At 39.7% G+C, this 22,562-nt stretch overlaps 1 protein-coding gene and 1 long non-coding RNA gene across 2 annotated transcripts in view; both read left to right on the top strand.

Moving 5' to 3' along the window:
- The window catches only part of LOC146467294 (uncharacterized), a 285,496-nt gene that overhangs the window by 247,835 nt on the left and 15,099 nt on the right, over positions 1–22,562 (top strand). Inside the window, exons 3-4 of the mRNA XM_085126196.1 lie at positions 20,922–21,212; positions 21,908–22,243. Coding sequence (XP_084982322.1) covers positions 20,922–21,212; positions 21,908–22,243 — 627 coding nt within the window. The remainder of the gene's footprint in view (positions 1–20,921; positions 21,213–21,907; positions 22,244–22,562) is intronic.
- LOC146467297 (uncharacterized) lies at positions 3,445–6,909 on the top strand. Its single transcript, XR_014867822.1, has 3 exons — positions 3,445–3,573; positions 5,584–5,659; positions 6,516–6,909. It is a non-coding gene; the product is annotated as an uncharacterized LOC146467297 (long non-coding RNA).

Here is a 22,562-nt window from a genome sequence, read left to right as displayed (position 1 = left end):
ATCATAGAAAGTTACAGTAAATAATAAACTAGGATCTTACACAAGTTTAGATTGAATAATAATAGTAAACAGAAGAAGTAAGAAGTGGCGAGGAGACCTCAAGAAAACCCCGGGCTTATACTGAGAGGTCACCTCAGAGATGTGTTAAGACTGTAAGGCTTGTAAAGGCATTGTATTTGGATTTTTTAGCATACGGTGGTAAGACTATAAAGACATAACAGAGTCCGGGACGTTTGATACAATTAACTGAGGAAATCAAGAAGATTTCTTTTGAAGATGGATAGACTAGGGGAAGACGTAATTGATAATGGCAAAGCATTCCCTATGTTTGGCCCTCCAAAGAGTATAATAAATTGCTTGATATTAGTTCGGCAGGTGTGAGGTCGAAAATCAGCTGAGGTTCTAGTATCATAATTATGAATTTGACTACCAGTCGGAAATAAATTTAAAAAGGGCGAGGGCACCAAACGTTGGTGATAGGAAAACATAAATTTTGCAATATAAAGGGAATTCACTTTAAAAATATCTAGGATCTTCAAATGTGCAAATAAAGGTGCAGAAGACGCAAGGTGATTAGAGTTTGTCATAGCTCGCACAGCAAGTTTTAAGTTTGTTACATAAGTAGAAGACCAAACTGTAGTACAATAAGTTAAATAGGAATCAATTAAGGTATAATACAAAGATTTTTTAGTGTTTGCTGACAAAAAGAAACGAAATCTGTTTATTATACCAATGAACTTACAGATTTTCTTGAAAATATGACTGATATGCATTTTACAGGTAAGACTTTCATCAATATAAATACCTAAGAACTTAACCTCTGTTACTTGCTTGAGGGGTATACTGTCAAATGAAATTTGGGAGCTCATGTGGACATATTTTTGTTTGGGTTTAAATAAAACATAATTCGTTTTCTTTATGTTAACAGAAAGTATGTTTGATTTCATCCATAAGCTAATCTTAGTCAGTTCACTATTCATTACAGAGGCAACATGACCAGGGTCTGAATGGGAGTAAAAGATACTAGTATCATCTGCAAAGAGCAGGCATTCTGCCAGTCTGGTTGTTTTGGGAAGATCATTAATATATAATATGAAAAATAAAGGGCCTAATATGGAACCCTGTGAAACACTGCATCTAATTATCTGTTCGGAGAAATGGGTATCGTTAATCAGGCTCGACGAATTGGATACGGTTAGAGAAATGACTTTTAATCCTATGCAATGCTAGCCAGACCCCATTATAATCAAGTTTGTTAAATAAGATTTGGTGGTCTAGCGTGTCAAACACTATCTATATCTCTGAAAGCTGGCCAAAACTTTAAAGATTTAATGAAATCAGTTTGATTGTATTGTGCCTTGGGTGAAGAAGATAGAAGATATACCGTCAATGATCTACTAAACGCCCCCTCTCTTATGAACGCCTCCTATCTAATTAACGCCCCTCTAAGCTGACAAGTTTGTATTAAACGCCTCTCTCTAACGAACGCCCCCAGTCTAATAAACGCCCCCTTCCCTGAAAACCACACATACACTAGAAACAGATGTACAATACAATCAATCAATTTATTTTCGTTCTTCCTTTTAAAATTAACACCGGTGTGCCAGTTGTGCCTTGCTAAATTTCCAGTTCAAAGTGAGGATAGCGCTCTTTAATGTTCTTGATCTCTGTGCTTAGGATACCAACAATTTTCTTTCGGCTTGACCTAGCATTGAAGCATTCCGGAATTACAAGGCCTACTTCACGTTTGACTTGATAGTCTGCTACAGCTCTGTCATTTACGTTATTGTAATACCGTATTGTTACAGTTATTAGACTAAACGCCTCTCTCTTTTAAACGCCTCTTATCTTTTAAACGCCCCCGTCGGACCCTTGAAATTCAACTGTAAACGCCCCCGGCGTTTATAAGATCATTTACAGTATTGCGCATCGGTAGAAGGCACAATACATTTGACATGTATGTCCGGTAAAGGTATTCGTTTCTCTGATTACGTAGCTACGTGGCAAAGTTAAAAAGCGGCTACCTAGCTACCTGGCAGAAGGTGCAAGGTGATTAGAGTTTGTCATAGCTCGCACATGCAGCTCTTTTTTGAAGAAGAAAAATGCGATTTAAGTTTGTTACATAAGTAGAAGACCAAACTGTAATACAATAAGTTAAATAGGGATAAATTAAGGTATAATACAAAGATTTTTTAGTGTTTGATGACAAAAAGAAACGAAATCTCTTTATTATATCAATGAACTTAGAGATTTTCTTTAAAATATGACTGATATGCGTTTTACAGGTAAGACCTTCATCAATATAAATACCTAAGAACTTAACCTCTGTTACTTGCTTGAGGGGTATACTGTCAAATGAAATTTAGGAGCTCATGTGGACAGATTTTTGTTTGGGTTTAAATATAACATAATTGGCTTTCTTTATGTTAACAGAAAGTATGTTTGATTTCATCCATAAGCTAATCTTAGTCAGTTCACTATTCCATTACAGAGGCAACATGATCAGGGTCAAAATTGGAGTAAAAGATGCTAGTATCATCTGCAAAGAGCAAGCATTCTGGCAGTCTGGTTGTTTTGGGAAGATCATTAATATATAATATGAAAAATAAAGGGCTTAATATGGAACCCTGTGAAACACTGCATCTAATTATCTGTTCGGAGAAATGGGTATCGCTACTGTTAGAGAAAGAACTTTTAATCCATTGCAATGCTAGCCAGACACCATAATAATCAAGTTTGTCGAATAAGATTTGGTGGTCTAGCGTGTCAAACGCTATCTATATCTCTGAAAGCTGGCCAAAACTTTAAAGATTTAATGAAATCAGTTTAATTGTATTGTGCCTTGGGTGAAGAAGATAGAAGATATACCGTCAATGATCTACTAGACGTCCCCTCTCTTATGAACGCCTCCTATCTTATTAACGCCCCCCTAAGCTGAGAAGTTTGTATTAAACGCCCCTCTCTAACAAACGCCCCTAGTCTAATAAACGCCCCCTTCCCTGAAAACCACACATAAACTAGAAACAGGTGTACAATACAATCAATCAATTTATTTGCGTTCTTGCTTAATTAAGACCGGTGTGCAAGTTGCGTCTTTATCAATTTCCAGTTCAAAGTGAGGATAGTGCTCTTTAATGTGCTTGTTATCTGTGCTTAGGATACCAACAATTTTCTTTCGGCTTGTCCTAGCATTGAAGCATACTTCACGTTTGACTTGATAGTCTGCTAAAGCTCTGTCATTTAGGTTATTATAATACTGTATTGTTACAGTTATTAAAATAAACGGCTCTCTCTTTTCAACGCCTCTTATCTTTTAAACGCTCCCGTCCGATCCTTGAAATTCAATAAAAGCCCGCGGCGTTTGTAAGATCATTAACGATATTGTGCCTCGGTAGAAGGCACGATACATTTTACATGCATGAGCTACGCGGCAAACTGAAAAAGCGGCTACCGAGCTGCCTGGCAACGGGGTTTCACGGTTAAAGAGAGAGGTATAAACACATTCTCTTTGTTGTTTGTCGCACGCAAGTTACGAGTTATAGGCGAGGCTCGGCATCACGCTTAAAGAACGAGGTATGCGTAGCATTGATTGAGAAGTACGTTATTAAATTTAGAAGTATCCCGTAGCCACCGTTTTAGAGTTATTAGAGCCTAGTTCCTTTGAAGGTTTTCATGTCTGCTGCGTTTCATGTTTGCTTAAACTAGCATTTCCGCGTGTCCAAGTCGAACTTTGGGAAAGAATATCTGTCCTGAAAAGGAAAGTTGCGCGTTAGTTTTGGTAAATGGAAGGATTTAGGTCTATGTTATCTTTTTTGCTATAGGATTGAGTTTGAATGACTATCACTCACGTTTTGAATAAACACTGATAAGAATGGTCAATGAAAGGAAACTTCTCAAACGTCGGCCCAGTTTTAATTTCTTATATATCTCTGAAAGCTGGCCTAAACTTTAAAGATCTAATGCAACCAGTTTAATTGTATTGTGCCTTGGGTGAAGAAGATAGAGGATATATTGTGCCTCTGTAGAAGGTGGTTAAAATTTTTAAGATCGGTAAGGGTGTTTTCCTTTTAACCTGCGCAAGACCTATTGACCTTTTTCCTTGTTTTTCTTGATTTGATAATACCCTAAACGTTGGTTTGAGCCTTAAAATGAAATCTCGGAACAGTGATTTTATCATGGTGGTACTGTTTTGGTTAACTTGAAGTTGAAACTGTGGATTATGAAAATCGTATCGCGTGACTCTTGAGATCTTTGAAGTATTTCTTCAATTCGCAACGATCATAGCTTTAGATAATACCCTAAACTATGACGACAGACTTGGCAAAAGACGTTTTCACTGATTGTGAAGCCACCTTGGTTAGGGACGAGGCAAATACCGCTAAAATTACAGTTAATGTATGGAACTTTGGCCGATTTTGATCCTCATTCTGTAATTAACTCCGCTTAAAATTGATCGACTTTCAAAATTTAAAGTCATTTTGTACGTCTTAGTTGCGTCGTTCCTGTGATCAAAATTAAGACCGTTACAGTCGTAAAGACGTTTATGAGAAATCTTTTCGATTCGCTAGTAATTTCGCGGAAATTTAATGAAATATGCCAAATGTTTGATAGTTTAATATCGTAATATATTTCAACAACACCAGTCGGCAAACCGTTAGCAGTTAAAGTTGACTTTTTCGCACCTTTTTTTGTTTGGGAGATTATATTGTTGTCATTAATAGTGACGCGCATTTTCTCTCGTGCGCATCCACTGGTGCGCGTCCATATCTCTGTATCTCTCTGTGCTGCCTGAACTCGATAAATTGATGAAAATAAGAAAGAGAATTAAATACCTACTTGAGTCAGGTGAGTAATGAGTAGCACACGGAATTAAAAGCAAATCAGTGAAACTCTTATGGCAAGCATTGGTGATTTCATTGTTCTTTTGCTACTGCAGAGAGACCTAAACTAGACAACCTTTAAATTTCAGAACATAAAGTTATCGCTCAGACGTGCAAAGCCATCTGCGGCTCGTTTTCGCAGTTTTTTACATCCACCAGCCTTTGCTCGATCAATTGTGTTTGCAACTAGACTTGCTCTCGACGACTTCTTAACTACTTTCCTGCCATCAAAGTACAGTCACTGTGTTGGGCAGTAGACTGATAATCACATCATATGATATTGTAACTACACGGCGTTATGTTTTTCCTTTATACTCGAAGCTTTTATACCGATAACCTTACGTTTAAATTGTCTCAAAAATTTGTAAAAACACTTTAAGCTGACCTTATCGTACATATGTAACAACAATATATCATAATCTTCTTTATTAGTTATTGTAACTTATACACTTAGTTCTTTTCTATTTAAATCTTTTCATTTTTTGGTTCCTCAACTGTTACTAATTTCTAGACATTATTATGCAATATGGAGGCCAACTAGAAAATCGGATGGTTAACTTGGCCTCCATCCTCAATCTACCTTAAAATTTTCAAAGCAAACTAAATAAATTTAACCATATAAGAATGTAGTTTAAACACTTAAATTAATCTAGATTAATCTAAATTAATCTGCAAGCTATCCTTTTGTATTTCATTTTTACAGAGATTATCAAGATGAACAAGTTCTGGGTCGCCGTTCTTTTGATGTTTTTTGTTGCATCCCTGTTGGTTGATGACAGGTATTGTAGAAAAATTGCGTAAAACGAACCCCGAAAACCAGGTTGAAATGGTTTTTTATAACCTTGAACTGATGCCAAGATCATGAATACTCCGATCGATCTTCGACTGATGCTTAATCGCCGGCATACACCTACTTATGGGATCAAAATAACCAGCTGAGTTCGTTAGTCAACGAAGAACCTTTTACCAAAGTTCTTGTTATGAAAGTAGGCTATATAATCATTGGAGGGTGAGTGTTTTGGTGATTATGGCTTCAGTGCGCTGTTTCGACAATCTGAGCAAACTTACTGCCAGAGTCGAGTGCTGTTCGTCTGAGTCTAAATTTTGTTGTTTAATTTCAAAGTCCTGCACAATTTAGAAAACTTGTCAAAAGAAGCCAGAAATGGTGATGATGAAAATAATGATAATAATAATAAGTTACAAATGATCAATTTCAAATCAATGACCCTTCAAGAAGGAACTTTTGCATTAAACCGTGAATTAACCGAGATTATAAGCTCGAGATTTCTATCGCGTGATAGCTGATGAGGGCGCAGCCCAAATCAGCTATCACGCATCGAAATCGAGAGCGAATAATCTAATTGTTTTAGTATAAATCTGCTAGTCGTTCACTGAAAACTTTACAAGTAAATTATCCAAATCCGCCTCACAGACACTTCGAAAACGCGAGGAAGCGGGCTGAATTTTGTTGACAACCGCTACTTACTATCTATCACAGAATAGATAGCGAGTAGCGTAGCCAATCAGAGAACGGCATTCGTGATAGAACACTAGTAGATTTATACTAAAAATATATAGAACTGTACTTCTTCTGGCACGTCATAACCAACGCACGAAAATATCGTACCTTTATAGTTCCAGTAAGGCTTGGTGGAGACGCAGACGCCGCAGCGGAAGAAAATTATATGCAGGTCAGATGGAGATCCTAGAAGACCACAACGAGGTTGTTTCCCCAGAGGCTAAACGAAAGATTTACTCAGCTGCAGCTGAATTACAAGATGAACAAAAAGAGGAGGACGCGTATACAAAATACGCGCGAGCTTGTCATTAATGAAATAAATCAACCGATCAAAATACGCTAGAGCTTGTTGATGAAATAAATCAACCAATCAATGAAATATCAGACTGTTGAGAATATTACGACTGACGCCAACAATAGGTGTTTTGCATTGCCGCAATGTTGCTGTACAGAACAAAGGAAAATTTGTTCACATAGTTTGCATAAAAATGGAAGTTGACACCCAGAGGAGAAAAATCGTATTGTTCCTGTTCAACAACATGGCCACCATGATGTCACAAACAAACAATCAATATGTTTTGTCCACCAACATGGCGGCAATGCAAGCCACCTATAAAATCATAATTAAACGTTTTAGCACTTGAAATGTACTTAACTTTTTAAGTCCTAACAGTGGTCAGTACCAAATTTCTCCTTGTAATATCTATGGTTATTCAAACCCTGAGTTCATGAGAATTAAGGATATGATCACACAAAGTGAATTTTGTTGGTATAAGAAAAGTATGCGGACAAGATAGGAGAAGTTGTTTTTTGATATTAGGGGTTGAAGGGTTAAAGTAACTTCATTATTGCAATATGCACTTCTGTGTGTTTTGCTTTATATCAGTTATATTTCAAATTTAATTTAATTTTTTTGTGCAGCAAAACCTCGAGACAAAGTATCGAGTAAATCATTTGAAGTGCTCAGATTTAACTCCTTGCTTGGACGTTAAGGTTTATAATTTTTTGACAATTTGTATTTTCCCAAAATTTATTCATCACGTTGCTTGCTATAGGAACAGCTTCCCAAAAATTTTCAGAGTTAGTAAAGCCTTGCTTTTATACCACATTAGCGGCGTAGCCAAGGGGAGAGGGGGAGAGACTCTCATGTGAACGGAGCAGGGATGCTCGTCGGAAATGTTGAGTTAAACCCCTAAAGAAGACCAATCTGGGCGTGGCCCAAGCTTTTTTGACCCCCTAAAAGAGACTATTTTATATATATATTTAATATATATTTTTTTTCATATATCTTCGCCTGCAACCCTAAACGAGACTTTCAAGGCTAAATATAACGGCGTTTGCCCAGAACATCCTAAGTGAGACCAAAACCCGAAATTTACACCTCTAGGCGTGGCGACGAGCATCCCCGCCCCTTTCAAATTAGAGCCCCCCCCCCCCCCCCCCCCATCCCACGCCCCAACCGGGTGGTGTAGCTGGGCCATTTCATAGTAGTGCACGTACAGAGGGGTTAAAAATTAAGCGCCAGAGGTGAGCATCGCCGGGGTATATGGGGTTCTGCCTCCCCACCACCCAGAAAATTTAGAAAACAAGTTGCTTGGAAATGCTATTTCCATACAGCCTTTTCAAAGATAATTTTTTCAAGAAGTTAACAAGGGAAATGACACCTATCGAGCTATTTTTAGGGAACCAGCATCAATTTTAACAAACGGCAAGATCGTCAGCTCTATATGCAGCCATATATGACTCGCCGGGGGCTCGAATGACTCTTTACCAATTCCTTTCATTCTTAAGACTTACAAGCTTCGTGCGTAACATTCTCAGAAAATGGTGACTTACTTGACACAGCTCGCACTTCAACTTCGACGGACAATTTGTGGTACTTCATTTACAAATGGCTACAATATATTTAACAAATAGATTCCATTTTGCCGTGCGTCTGTACTCTGATAACGCACAAATGACATCAAATCGTGTTGAGAACAAAGAAGTACGCTACGAGCCGCAGGCGAGTAGCGTGACTGATGTTCTTACCACGTTTTGACGTCCTCTGCGCGTTATCAGAGTACAGACCCACGGCAAAATGGAAATTATTTGTTTTATACAATAGCCAAGACTTTTGACCACATTTCGTGAGCGAGCATCCCGTGACCGGAGTCGAGTCAAAAACTTTCAAGCAAACTTTAAGACACGCAATCGTAATCCTCTAAATTAGAGTATAATCCGAAAGAATTTCACTAACAATGTTTTGAAAACTAACCTTTATTTCAGTAGGAATTTCTTTCCCCCAAAATATTACAGCATGTCAGTTGCTTCACTGTGATTTGTAATCGATTACTCGCCATTACCGAATTTCCATCGGCGACAAATTTGAGCAAATATTTCCTTCTTTTTCACGTCACAACGAAGTTCTATTTTTTTTTAACCTAGTTGAGGTCACTCTTAACGGTCTTTATCCAATTTTTTGTCGGACAGTTTTCCTTTCTTGCGAAAATTTGCCTAAGTTTGTCCGCTACTCGCAAAAACAGTTTGCAAAACTTTGTTGACCAGTCACTGTAGCTGGACTCTAGACTCTGATCACGTGCGCCGGTCACACCACTCGATGACGTCAATCGTGCGTCTATACTCTAATCACAAACTCCGCTCCACCAATCACAACGCGAGTTTTACACTGTTCATTGTATAATTTTAGATAAATCGTAAAAACAGCTAAATGACTTCGGTCGCCAAAGAAGAATACGCGCCGAAAAGCACGAGGAATTACCTCAGAAATTTCTCCATCGTATTTTTCTTCTTCCATTTTGCGCGAACATTAATCCCTGTTGACTTGGATGACAATCTCGATCTGTTTGAGCCTTTCAACACGACGCTTTTCTCACCAAAATAAAAAAGTACGAAGACTATATGCACCGGTCGAATGTTCTTTAGGCTATTTCTTTTATTTTCCGGAACTAAAAAAAAAGACGTTTGTTTTAATTAAACGAGGAGAGAAACTTACGCCACCCGAAAGAGTACGCCATGTTTGCTGAAAGTTCACAGCCCATCGAGTGACCAATGGAACGAGCGAGTGATATTTCTCCTCACATTGCGATAACTCGTTCATTGCGCATACGCGCATTCACGAGTTAAAAAGTCGGCATCTGTGGTACGTGGTTCGAATTAGGAAATAAATTCAACTCATAGATCATCATCATCATCATCATCATAGTCATCATCATCATCATCATCATCATCATCATCATCATCATCATCATCAGTATCATCATCTTTATTTAAACACAGTATCACGGTATGACTTCAAAAGTTAATGGGAACTAAGAATTAATTTTCCGCACAAGCCGTAGGTGAGTGTTGTTGTTAAGGCTAAAAAAAACAACTTTAAAAGGGTAGTATCACGCGAATTTGATGTCATTTGAATACCCAAAAATGTTTGTTTGTGAACAGAAACAAAAACAGAAAAAAAAAACATTTGTCTAGTTTTGTTATAAATTATCACCGCTGTGCAATAAAACAGTCGATTAGTGCCTCTGCCCAGAGACAGAGTAGCTCGAAATGAATTGAAACTTGAAAAATGTTAGGCTAACTTCTCCAAGTTCTCACATTATTTTTGTTTCCAAAATACATAGAACTGATCACGAATTGTTCCTTCCAAGAACTGAGTTGATTTCTTTCCTCTCGTTGTTCTACAGTTATTTTCGGTGCTAATGTATGTGAAGGTCTTATTTCACCATTTTTAATTAGAGGTAAAAAGCCCCATTCGGGACACTTCCCTTTTAGGTCTCAAGAGCCGCAGGTGATTGTGTCAGTGATAAAACATGTCCATTCGCAGATCTTCGACAAAATACGATCTATCTTTAGAACTTGCAATAAACCTGACTTGAACATTGCGTAATGCATGTAATCTTGAGCAGTAAAACTTAACATGACTTGAATGTGAGAAGGTTAGAAACCAATTTTTCGAAACTCATCTGCATTTCACTGAGAAAGCCTTCTGATTCAAAACTGTTTCAAAACTATTTTTATTGATCCGTTCTCTGGGCTCTGCTCGATCACGTGCGCCAGCCGGTACCACCCTGCTCCTAGGAATATGACGATTCTTGCAGGAGACAATATTTGATTAGTGACATAGTTCCAGAAATGTGGAATTTTTTGGTGGAACAGTAAAAATAACTCGGACGTTTCTCTTATCAAAAGAGGTTAATAATAAGAATACAAATGAAAAAACTGTTGAATTTTTGTTGTAGGGTGAAAAAGACCTTTGTTTTTAGTGGCAAAAAACAGACTTCAAGTGTCAAGAATATTTTTTAAGCCTGTTAAATACAAGAGATCGCGTTTCATTCTCTCCTACTTTCGCACTTGACGGAAAAATGCAAAGCAACTACTTGGTGTTAGACTATGAAATCAATAAAATTAATAGGGATGCTATGGAAGTGACTAGTGTTCTCCACGTCGCAAAGCAGTCGAGGTTGCTTTCGCTTCTTTTTCTTCTTTCGATTGAACTGATTTGTCTTTTGACGCGGTCAAATAGCACAAATAGGTCAAATAGCACACCTACGCTAAGGACACGAAACAAAGTACTACCGACTCGAGCTCACTGCAAGATAGAACTCTCACTTTTTTAACTTTGACCAGTTTTGGAAAAGTCGTCTTTACTTGCACGTTGGTTTCCTGCCGGTCTAAGAAACGAGTGTCAGAATTTAGACAAATCATCAAACTCAGGTTTTATAGTAATTATCAGACCTCATGCAATCAAACACCGAAACCGTATCGCTAATTCTGATAAAGATTTGGTTACACTTTTTTTTGTTAAGCCCATCATGGATTACATGCGCGACAAAAACACTTGAAAACAACTATTGCTGATCAGAAAACTTGTGAATTCTTGATGTGATAATTTGATCAAAGTCTCATAGAATTCTTTGTTACACCAATATCTTTATTTATTTGGTTGGGCTGTTTCCCATCAGTGTAAGCATTTTAGAAAAATCTTGTTGTAGAGAACCAATCACAGCTGGTTCAAATCACAGCTCAGTAAAGTCGAATTGACGAGATTTCAGCAGTAATGAGCATTTGTTACCGTTTCAGTCTGATTGACAATTGGGTAATTGTAGCTGAAGCCTGATATCAAAGAATAATATATAAGGGACCCACATAGTAATGTTGTTGCATTTGTGTCCGTCAGGCAGCCTGGGTTATTGTTTTACGGCACGCGAGGTAAGTTTTACTTCAGTCTATTGATTTCTAAATAATGATCCACCATATACAAGCTCTATAAATTTATATCCAATCCTATGACGCTGGACAATTTAAGACCGTATAATATATCACTTTCTCTCCGCTCCGATGCTTCGCGCGTCTTACAACCCCCATGAACCCCGACGTAATCGCTCCGAGAGGTTGGGAGGTTTTTCTGTCCGTCTGAGAACGTATATCGTCAAGCACGTTACGAGCCCACAAATGACAGTGGTTTATTCCGTTTTATACAACATCAACCACATTTGTAATAAGATTTGTCTGCCGCTACATCCCAGGAGATATATTCTTTTGACGCAAAATCGCTTGGAATAAAAGCAATTCGAAATGCACAGACTCAAAAATACAGTCGAACCTGTAATAAACGGCATCGTATTAAGACTATTTAGCGGTGACCTCCATTGGGCAGTCGCGATCACCCTGTTGTCGATGTCTTGACCTGTTTTAGAGGCCGCTTCGTGAAAGGAAACCACTCAACAAATAGCGTGACAGGCAATTGAATTTCTAACGACCTACAATACTGACTGTAGGATCTGGGTTTCATCAGTTCGTTTCTATACCATGTTCTCTTTTGTCATACCATATTATTCTTACAGCTTCTTATAAACCAAGTACGGTAAGTGATTTTGTGAGCGCTTTTGTGCATAAACTGCACACTAAGTCATCAAATGTTATAAAATATTTGTTTGACGTGTACCGCGTGCCATTCCCCAAGGGTCAACTCTGCCCCGCTTGAAATCACGTGAATAGTAAGGATCAATACACAGAGTTTAAAGAAAGTCAGCATGTGTGGGACGTGAGTCCAATTAACAAATAAATTCCACTTTACAGTACGTCTGACTTTAAAATTCTGAAAATTTGGTGCGAACCAAAAGTTAAATTTCCCACGCAAGCCGCACGTGAGAGTATCACTCGTAGATATCATTCACAGTTCTTGAGCAGATCTTTCGAACTAAGCTTTAGTAAACCTGGTTTGTACATTGCGTATTGCACGAAATCGTGAGAAGTAAAAATTAACATGACTTGAATATAAGACTGGTTACAAACGATTTTTCGAAACTCATCTGCATTTCACTGAGTAAGCGTTCTCATCCAGAACTGCTACATTTTTTTTTATTGATCCGCACTCTGGGCTCTGCTCGATCACGTGCGCTAGTCACACCACCCTGCTCCTAGGAATTTGACGATGCCTCATGTAGCAGACAAAAGGACCTTTCATGGGATTTTGTAAATTGCTCAGTGAGACAGTTCCAGATACGTGGAATTTTTTTGGTGGAAAAGTGGAAATAACTCGACGTTTCTCTAACTTGAAGAGGTTAGTAATAAGAATAAAAGTGGAAATGCTGGTGAATTTTTCGTGTGGGCTGAAAAAAAAGACAACTGTTTTCAGTGGCACGAAACCTATACTACTAGTCTCAAGGGAATGTTTTTAGCAGCCTGTTAAATTCAAGAGATCGCATTTCATTCTCTCAATAGTTGGAAGAAAAATACCCGGGGGGGGGGGGGGGGGTACTCTCTTGTGTGACCTTAACGGGGACGTGCGGCCTGATAGGGTATGGTTTTCAGGGTGTTTTGTCTTGAACAGGGTATCTATTTCATCACTTTCTGTCATAAACAGGGTATCGCTACATAACCTAATGGCTTAAACAGGATACGCTTAGATGTCTTTTTATTGCTCTTTTGAAGAACGAAGCATATTTCAATGATTTCAAGTAGATTGTGATTGCCAATGCATTAAAATACAGTAAGAAACTAGTGTATTCTTATTTCATTCTAGTTTTAAACACGGTATGATTTGGGGTTAAATGTCTTAGATAGGGTCTGAAAATTTTGAATTCTGTCTTAAACGGGATAGGGAAATCAGAGAATTGTGTCTTAAACAGGGTCAGGGTTTGAACGCCCGGGCCCCACCTCCCTCCCCAAGTCTCTGTTGAGTACCCCCCCCCCCCCCGGGGGGGGATGTAGAGCAACTACTTGATGCTAGACTATGAAATTAATAGAATTAATCGGGATGGTATGGAAGTGAATTACTGTTCTCTACGTAGCAAAGGAGTCGAGATAGCTTTCGCTTCTTTTCCTTCTTAATTCGATTGAACTTTGTCTTTTGACGTGATACAAATTCACCTAAGGTCACGAAAGAAAGTACTATCGACTCGAGTTCACTGAAAGACGAGAACGCTTACATTAATTTTTCACTTTAACCAGTTTTGGAGATGTCGTCTTTACTTACACGTTGGTTTCCTGTCCAATAAACGAATGAAATCGCAAGAGGGAGACCTAAGAAAAACTCGACAGTTTATAAAGTAGAGGACCCGGGGGGAACCCCATATTAAAGTGACGGCGGTGATCGTCGTACCTTTTAAGGGTTAAAATTCGTGGTTTAGTTTCCCTATCTAAATGACTTCCGTCAGAAGTATGGTGGATTCTGTTAAGGGTATTAAGCGGAAAAGTATGAGAGGAAATAAATGCCAGTCAACCGGTTTTAGTTTTGTCTCATTTGTGACTCATCAATAAAAGAATGATAATTTTAAATTTTAAATCGCTTTAAAGTTGGTGGCTCTTACGGCGAAAATTGTTAGGACCACGCCCATGAAATTTCCGATGATCACCTCCGTCACTTTTATAAGGGAGTCTCCCCCTGGGGGCAGAGGAATTCAGATAGCATTGTACGAAGAGGGCAGAAAAGCAGAACGCTTTTTGTTTTTCAAAGCAAAGAGAACTCCTGCAATTGCAAATCTTCTAGCGAGTGTTCTAGAAATGTTCGAGCAATTATCTGCCTACTCTAAGCAACCTTCATCAATAGACTTTCTTCCATTAAAAACATTTTTAGAACGGTAATCAAGAAACCGTGTCCTATTATTTATTTTCCTTTGTGCAGGAAATTGGATACGTCTGCACGCAAGCTACATTTCTTGTCCCCGTATATTTTGTCTTTTGCAAGAGGTCAATAAGTGTGTATATATCTGGTATTGCCGGAGCAGATTGCTTTGCAAAGCAGGCGATTTTCATGACTAGGTGGCTTGCGCTATCTCCCTTCATGTCCCTCAGATCATGACCTTGATCAACCCAGAGAGTGAGCAGAGTCCTATGATGGGGATTAATCAGATAATGTCATCAACTAAGCAAATCCCACCCCCCCCCCCCCCTCCCTCCCTCCTCAGTCAACAATACAACAACAACAGTGGCTAACAGTCTGTTTTTAACCATGAGAGGTTTATTTCCCCGAATCCGGAAGACATAACAGTCACCAACAAGAAAGCGAAGTAACCCTCTCTGCCACCTCGGCCTCAATTGAGGCCTAAATAAAAACGGGTGGGTGGGTGTAGGTGGGATAAACGACACGAACTGGCAAAACACTGTGTGTGCTACTACCTGATACTGGAGGGTGTGTCCCGCGACGCATAGCAATTAACCCCCTTTGCGCAAGAAATCCCAACAGGGAGAAAATTCCTCGAATGAAGAAGACATCACATTTATGAACAAGAAAACCAAAGAAATAACCTCTCTTCCACCAAACTCGGCCAAAAACAAACTGCGCGGCACAAGAAAAAGGAGAACAGCAACAAATGCTATGACGGCAAGGAAACGATGGCATAAAGTAATTGAGTCACGAGAGCGAGCTTAGGTTCGAGACAAAAACCCTATTAAATACCTTTGTTGGAGACTATACCCTAAATAAAACGTATATGAATTACTGGACCAATCACCGTGTGACTGAATGAGCCAGGGGCCCCACTCACATATTTCAATGACGGGGGGGTCTGAAGGATTTTTTTTGGGTCTGACATTTTGGCCAGAAGGGATTGTTTTGGGTATATGAAAGACTCCGGGATTTTTTTGGGACGCGAAAAAAACACAGGGATTTTTTTGGGTATTGTATTTTTCATCAGCTCAAATCAAAAATAACATAAGCACAATTTATTGCTTGTGTGGTATTACGGGATATTTCTAAGATTGTAATTTATTTGAAAAGTAATTACCGGCACTCCACGCGCATCTAATCTAGAGAGAAATATTCAATAGGTCACGTAATTCAAGGTCCTCTGAAGCCAGTCAAAAACACTGAGGGATTTTTTTCGGGTATGCTAAAAAAAGTAGGGATTGTTTTGGGTAGACAAATTTTGAAGTTGGGATTTTTTGGTAATAATTTATGAACCTCTGTCGGACACCCCCCCCCCCCCTCCCCCCCCCCCCTCCCTCGTCATTAAAATATGTGAGTGGGGCCTCTGGGCTGAATGAGTTCCCCCTGCACACGGCAATTGAAAGCCCAAGAGGCCGCTCAACGCCGAAAAGAGGGACCGCGGAAGCTATCCGCATGGGAAATACCCACTTCGGATAAACACTTGAGAAAAAGTGTAGCAATAACAAAACTGCGCTTAGTATTAAAGCGGCACAATATCCGAGGGACCCGGTAAAAGGAAAACCGGACAGGAGCGGTGAGCAAGAACTGACCCAATCATACAGCGATATGAGGCGATAGGACATAATGTACTATATAAATAGTTTCTATTCCGCTATTGTATTTTAGAATTTTTCTAACTTAGTTTTAGCACCTATTATAGGATTTTTCGATTGTGTTTGTTGATTTTAATGCCTTAGCTTTTTAGCACTAGGTTTAATGCGCACGGCTCTTTAGAAGACCACTTTTTAGTGATGAGGATTCCGTGGATAAATAAAGTTGGTATTATTATTTATTATACCGGGAATTAGAAGTAAAGGAGTCTGAAGCAATCGTTCACCAGTTCCCGACTAAGCCGGCGTAATTCCGTGCGTAATTGGCGTGTTGAGCGCTGGAATCCTAGTCTCCTTCGCCGCCGTCGTTTGAGCTCTTTTGGGAGCGCATTGCGTGACGACCCCAAGACTACACTCTGTGTTTTTTATAAGAACCTTTTTTCTAAGAACGTCGAGGCTGAGATTAACCAAAATTTTAAGAACGTATTAAGAACATTCCTCAGGCTGAGAGTCGATTAAGAAGGTTAACGTTATTATTTTGGTAATCTGTATATAAAATCAAGGTAACAAATGTAAATTAACCACAATACTTAAGGGGGATGTTTTGTATAACTTAACAATGGTGACACACATCTCGGTTTGTCATAATCAGCAGTTCTTAGCAAGCAATGTGCTTTGATAGGTTTCCTGTTCGCGTCCGCATTGATTTACTGAAATACATGTAGTGTATACCATATAATTTAAGAACATCTTAAGAACGTTTTCAGCCTCAAATCGCAAAAAAATATAAGAACGTTCAGCCTCAGCTCCAAAATCAGACATTCTTATAAAAAAACCAGAGTGTACTTGAATCCCAGCAAGAAAGAAGGTCTGCATATTACAGTTAGAGACACCAGTGACACGCCACTGCCGCAGAGCACAACCCCATCATGAGAACAGTATCAAAATCAAAGTATTTGTCCCAAGGATATCCTAGAAAAGGATATTCTTTAGGGTCCACTGGAAACAGTCGGAAGGCCTTTTTAACATCACGCTTGTACAGATAACAACCTCGACCCAATAAAACAAAATGTCATCCAAAATGTCATCGATTGTAGTAGGATCACGTAAAGAAAGCGGTTCTCCTAAAAATGAATCATTGGGAATCCCGTCATTAACTGAATAACCGCTCGGCCAGCTCAAATCAAGGATAACCCTCCTCTCCTCCGAATGGCGCTTTTCATGTTATTTAGAGGGCGCAAACCCGTGTGGGAACTGGAGAGATTGTCAAAACATCTGAAAATTCTGCCAAGTTTCAGTTTGTTAGACAAGTAGGCAGTAACTTGGACCGGAACTATCTAACGCGCCGCGATGTGCCCGAAGATTAAAAATCAAGTATCAGAAGTGTAACCAATCGGGCAACCATATTCAAGAAAGTCGCACTGTATGTTGTTCAGAAACAAATTTCCAGGATTTTTCCAGGACTATTCCAGGCCTCGGAAAGTTTTTGCCGGGACCTAAATACATTACGTATTTCCAAGTTGTTGGATCTCCCCATCTGGCGGCTCCTCAATGTCTTTATTTCTTGGGTGTGCAGATTTCCAAGACTTTCCAGGACTTTCTGCCATTCCTGGAAAATGCTACATTAATATTCAAGTACTTTCCAGGACTTCCAGGACCCGTACGAACCCTAGGATAATCCTGGAGTAGTTCAAGCCACCGGGCGATATTCATGCAATGCGGAGAACACCGGAACTCGTGCAATTCGATAATTAGTTAATGATACAGTCGAACCTTTTTGTTACGGACACCAAGGGGACAGGAATAAGTGTCCGCATTATAGAGGTGTCCGTTTTAGAGAAGTAGGCTTTATATGGATTTCGGTCTCTCAGGGACCAAGTGGACTGTCCGTAATAGAGGGGTGTCCGTATTAAAGAGGTGTCCGTAAGGAGAGGTTCCACTGTAATCATTACCAGTAAGAGATTTCGATGTAGGAGATGATCTCGTTTCATTCATTGTCTCAGTGATCCGAAGTGTAGACGTAAGCTCTACCAATTTCAAGTTCGTTTAGACTCGCAATGCCTGCATCCGCGGACGCTTGTTCCAAAAGACGAATCAAACCGGCTTACTATCCAGATTTCATTTACGAGGACCTACCTATTAAGCCTCTTTTTCCGGGCGTCACATTGGTGCAACAACTCAATGCCTCAGCTCAGCCACCCAAACAACCCTCTTCCACCACTAAAGTCAAAGGCGTCAGTATCCTCTCGCTAACGCAGCATTGACGTTCGATCACTGAACAGCTTCAGTTGGCCCAAATCAACTGAAACCGTAGTGATCTTGTGTGAAAAAACAAGTTTTTTGTTGATAATCCTGGCAAAAAAGAACCGGATTGGAAGCACTCGCCGAAGGCTTTGTGGTCTCAGTTGAGATGATAGTACAAGATGAGGATTTCTAATGGAGAAACGAATCCCTCCATTTGAGTAATCCACGTTCAATCTCTAACAGAACCACTTCGTGAAAACTCAACATAGTCTGCCAATCATAAAGCTGTGCAAAGTACATCAATGAGACAAGACGTTGGAGACGGTGAGCAACGTTCTACCTGCGATAAGTCCGGGGATTGAAAAATTTGCCCGTAACCGGCAACAAATTCCTACAAGACGGTGCTGGTAATTTTGGCCTCCTTCCCAGACTTGAGAGACTTAAGGTCTTCGCGACCAGAATCACTAATCAACTCACTGGAATCAGTTAAGCCTAGCTGGGCAACTCGACGATTAGCTTTCTGGGGTAGATGAGCCATAGCACGTAGTTCTGGCAACGTTACTGCACGAGCAGGCGGTGAGACCTCAGCGGAAGCACCGCCGACATTAGCACGCGTAGGTGGAGACGCGCTGCTACCTTTGTAGCCTCCCACGCAGACGTTCTTAGGGGTTCGTCACGCGTTCCTGCCCCTGCGTGGGAGGCTACTACCTTCGTCCTCCTGTTTCTCCTCGACCAAGACTCCAAGTTGCTTGTTGTCTTCTCTAACCTTATCCGACCTAGTGGTCAAGGTCTTTACCGCGCCGAGCAATGAGGCCAAAGTAGCTTGAACGCTTAATCGTCTGATGACACGACCTGATCGTGGGAGGCGGTGCCTCCCAGATCTGGAGACTCTTGAGACTCGTCTTGCACTGGCCCAGAACAATTTTTTCCCCGAAAGAATGCTCAGAGCGTCGGATTTTACAACCTGAAAAGCGACTGGTTCGCCCCATTGAAGTCGAACGAATAGAAGTAAAAGAAGAAAAACAACACGACTGGAAAAACACTATGCACGCTACTAGAGCTATTATGAAACTGAAACCTGATACTATAACAAATGAGGTAATAGATAAGAGGTGTGTCGCGCGGCGGATAGCAGTTAATCCCTTTGTGCAAGAACGCCCAAAGGGAGAAAATAAGCCAAAGCTCCATTTCATTTTCCTGGTATTAGAGAGCACAAACCCATGTGGGAACTGGGAAGATTGTCAAAACGTCTGACAATTCTGCCAAGTTTCAGTTCGTTGGACAAGTAGGCAGTAACTTGGACCGGAACTGTCTAAGGCGCCGCGATGTGTCCGAAGATTAAATATCAAGTATCAGAAATGTAACCAATCGGCCAACCAAATTCAAGAAAGTCGCACTGTACGTTCCTCAGAAACAAATTTCCATGATTTTTCCACGACTTTTCCAAGCCTCAGAAAGTTTTTTCCAGGAACTATACACATTAAGTATTTCAAGTTGTTGGATCTTCCCATCTGGTTGCTCCTGAATGTTTTTCACAGGAGCGCCTAAAGGGAGAAAATATGCAAAAGCGCCGTTTCAGAGAAACGGTGTTGTTTCGGGGATAACGTGTTTTGTTTTCTTTTGACAGTTGCTGAAGGATGCATAGTACAAGAGGAAAAGACTTCGTCTCCAGTGTTCTCTTTCTCTGTGCCACTATTTTCTGCAGCGCGTATTGTGGTAAGTCTCATCGTTTCTTTGATCATTATATTCAGCAATAAAATCAGTCAAAAGATTTTTCTTTGAAATCATCTTTGATTTCTGAGATGCTACTAAGATTACCTCAAAAGCTGGAAATGAATATCCAAATTTTCAGTTCCGATATTAAAATTAAAATAATAATCTTTCTCAGATGCAACGCTGAGTGGAACTGCTTTCCTGTATTTTAACGTAAAAATTCGTGAAACTCTCGGCCAATACATATAAAACAATTGCAAAAAATGTATCATCAAACGCTTGAAATGATGATATAGGACACGTAAAACAAATTTCTAACTCATTTGACTTCATTGTGGTCCGTACGGTGCTCTTGGCAATATATATCTTCTTAAGGCCCGCTTAAACTGTTTCTTTTTTTTTTTTTTTTCGTTAAGCTTAAACTGTTTCAACATTTGCCGCTTCAGCATGCGTTCAACACATTTGGTGAACCAAATTTCAAGACGTTTGAACAGGACGTTCAACATTGTTGAAAGCGTAAAAAATGTTGAAAGCTTATTGAAAGTGTGTTGAATCAACATTAAATTGGTTTAAACTTTCATTTAGCATCGATTCCACATAATCCTTTGTCCTTGAAAATGTTGAATGGCGTTGAAACCGTTTGGTCACTCCGTTCATCCAACATTTGCCCAATATCCGTTCAACGTTTGTTGAACGAATGTTGGGCGAATGTTAAAACCGTTTAAACGGGCCTTTATGCAGTTCACAAATATAATTATTTCTAATATATTAGATCAGAGGCAAATCACCTTGTCATGGTGATATGTTGTTACATTCATTGACAGCTCTATCATTGAGCTGAAAATTCCGTGTTCATTTTACAGCTCCTTACGAAACAATCGGTTGTTATCAAGACCTTAGTACACGTGCCATACCAACACTAGAAGGGCAAGATTCCATCTTGGATGGCAAATACGACCAAAGGGAAAACCCCATCTCCAAATGCTATGAGGCAGCCAAGAAGCGAGGATTTTTCCTGTTTGCTGTGCAGAACGGTGGCTGGTGCGCGGCCAGTTTTAGGGCTGCAATGACTTTCGACAAGTATGGAAACTCGACGGCCTGCAAGTCTGACGGTGAAGGTGGACTTTGGGCCAATCAAGTGTATGTCATCAAAGGTGATTATGAACGGGTAGTGACAGGGAGTCACATAAATCTTTATTTTTCAATCCTCATGCACTTGGAATATGTCCATGCTGGTTGGCGAGCCTCGCGTAATTTGCTAAATTAACATGATGACTTTCATCCTACCCTCAGACAGTCAATCCTGCAACCTGATTGTCACCTTAGAATTTCTGCATACGATTTTAAATATAGTGTTACCATTCAAATAGACAGGAGAACATTCACTGATGTGGTAACTGCTTTTAATGTTGTGTAAGTGCCTTTTCTACCTTTCTATGAAACGGATGAAATCCCCATTGCGAAATTGGCATTCAAAACCTGTTGACCTATATTAATTTTGTCTGCTGGGGTGGATAAAATAAATTTTAACTTGGTATACGTAGTGTTCAAGAGGTAAAAGGTAAATTACTACCAAGGTAAATTCCAAAATACAAATTCTTATGATGAAAAACACTTAAAAATAATTGTTTCTAATTCTCTAGAGTAAGAAAGCCACGGGTGCTACAAGGACACTTCACATCGAGTTATTCCAACATTGGAAGGAAAATGTGACATTTGGGATGCGATCTTCAGCGCACCATCGCTTAACAGCTGTTTTTTCATTTATGTTAAAAACTCTACTTAATAATCCATTATATGATTTCATGCGATGAAGTTTTATGCTCCGTGTCCTTGTATGTATCTCCAGGGTTTGATAGTATTGGATGCTACAAGGACACCCCAAGTCCAGGAGACGGTCAGAGGGGAGACCCTGGAGACGGGGGTCCCTCAAGTCGAGCTATTGAGACCTTGGAAGGAACAGACCATATTTTGGACGGATCGTATTCGACTCGGGAAAACCCCATTGTGAAGTGCGCCGTTGCGGCAATGAGAGCAGGACACAGTATGTTTGCAGTTCAGAACGGTGGTTGGTGCGCGGCCAGTGCAACAGCACCACAGACCTATAAAAAGTATGGAAACTCCACAGCTTGTAAAGCTGACGGTAAAGGTGGACCGTGGGCCAATCAAGTTTATGTCTTCAAAGGTAAATTATCGTTTGAACGAGATGGTCGTCACTGGAGAACGAAGTTTGGCAACTTTAAGTTTTGCCTTATCTTAAGCATGCAAAAATTCGAAAGGACCTTACCTCAAGTGTTCATAAAACTAAGAATTGAATTTAAAACGTTATGTGAGTCAATAACGTTTTGGGTGTTCATTTCTTTCAACGTAACTCAGGGTCTTTCTTGTAAGGTTTGCAGAAATAATAAACGTAATGGTTTTTTGTTAAATATACAAAGAAAATATGCGTGAAGTGCTATCGAGGACTGTCCTTAAATATCTTAACAAATTAACGGAGCTTTATA

Source organism: Pavona decussata, unplaced genomic scaffold (assembly GCF_977016875.1).
Source record: "Pavona decussata unplaced genomic scaffold, jaPavDecu1.1 SCAFFOLD_137, whole genome shotgun sequence".
Classification (NCBI taxonomy): domain Eukaryota; kingdom Metazoa; phylum Cnidaria; class Anthozoa; order Scleractinia; family Agariciidae; genus Pavona; species Pavona decussata.
The sequence above is the reverse complement of the archived record's forward strand: the minus strand, read 5'-3'. Positions and strand labels throughout refer to the sequence as shown.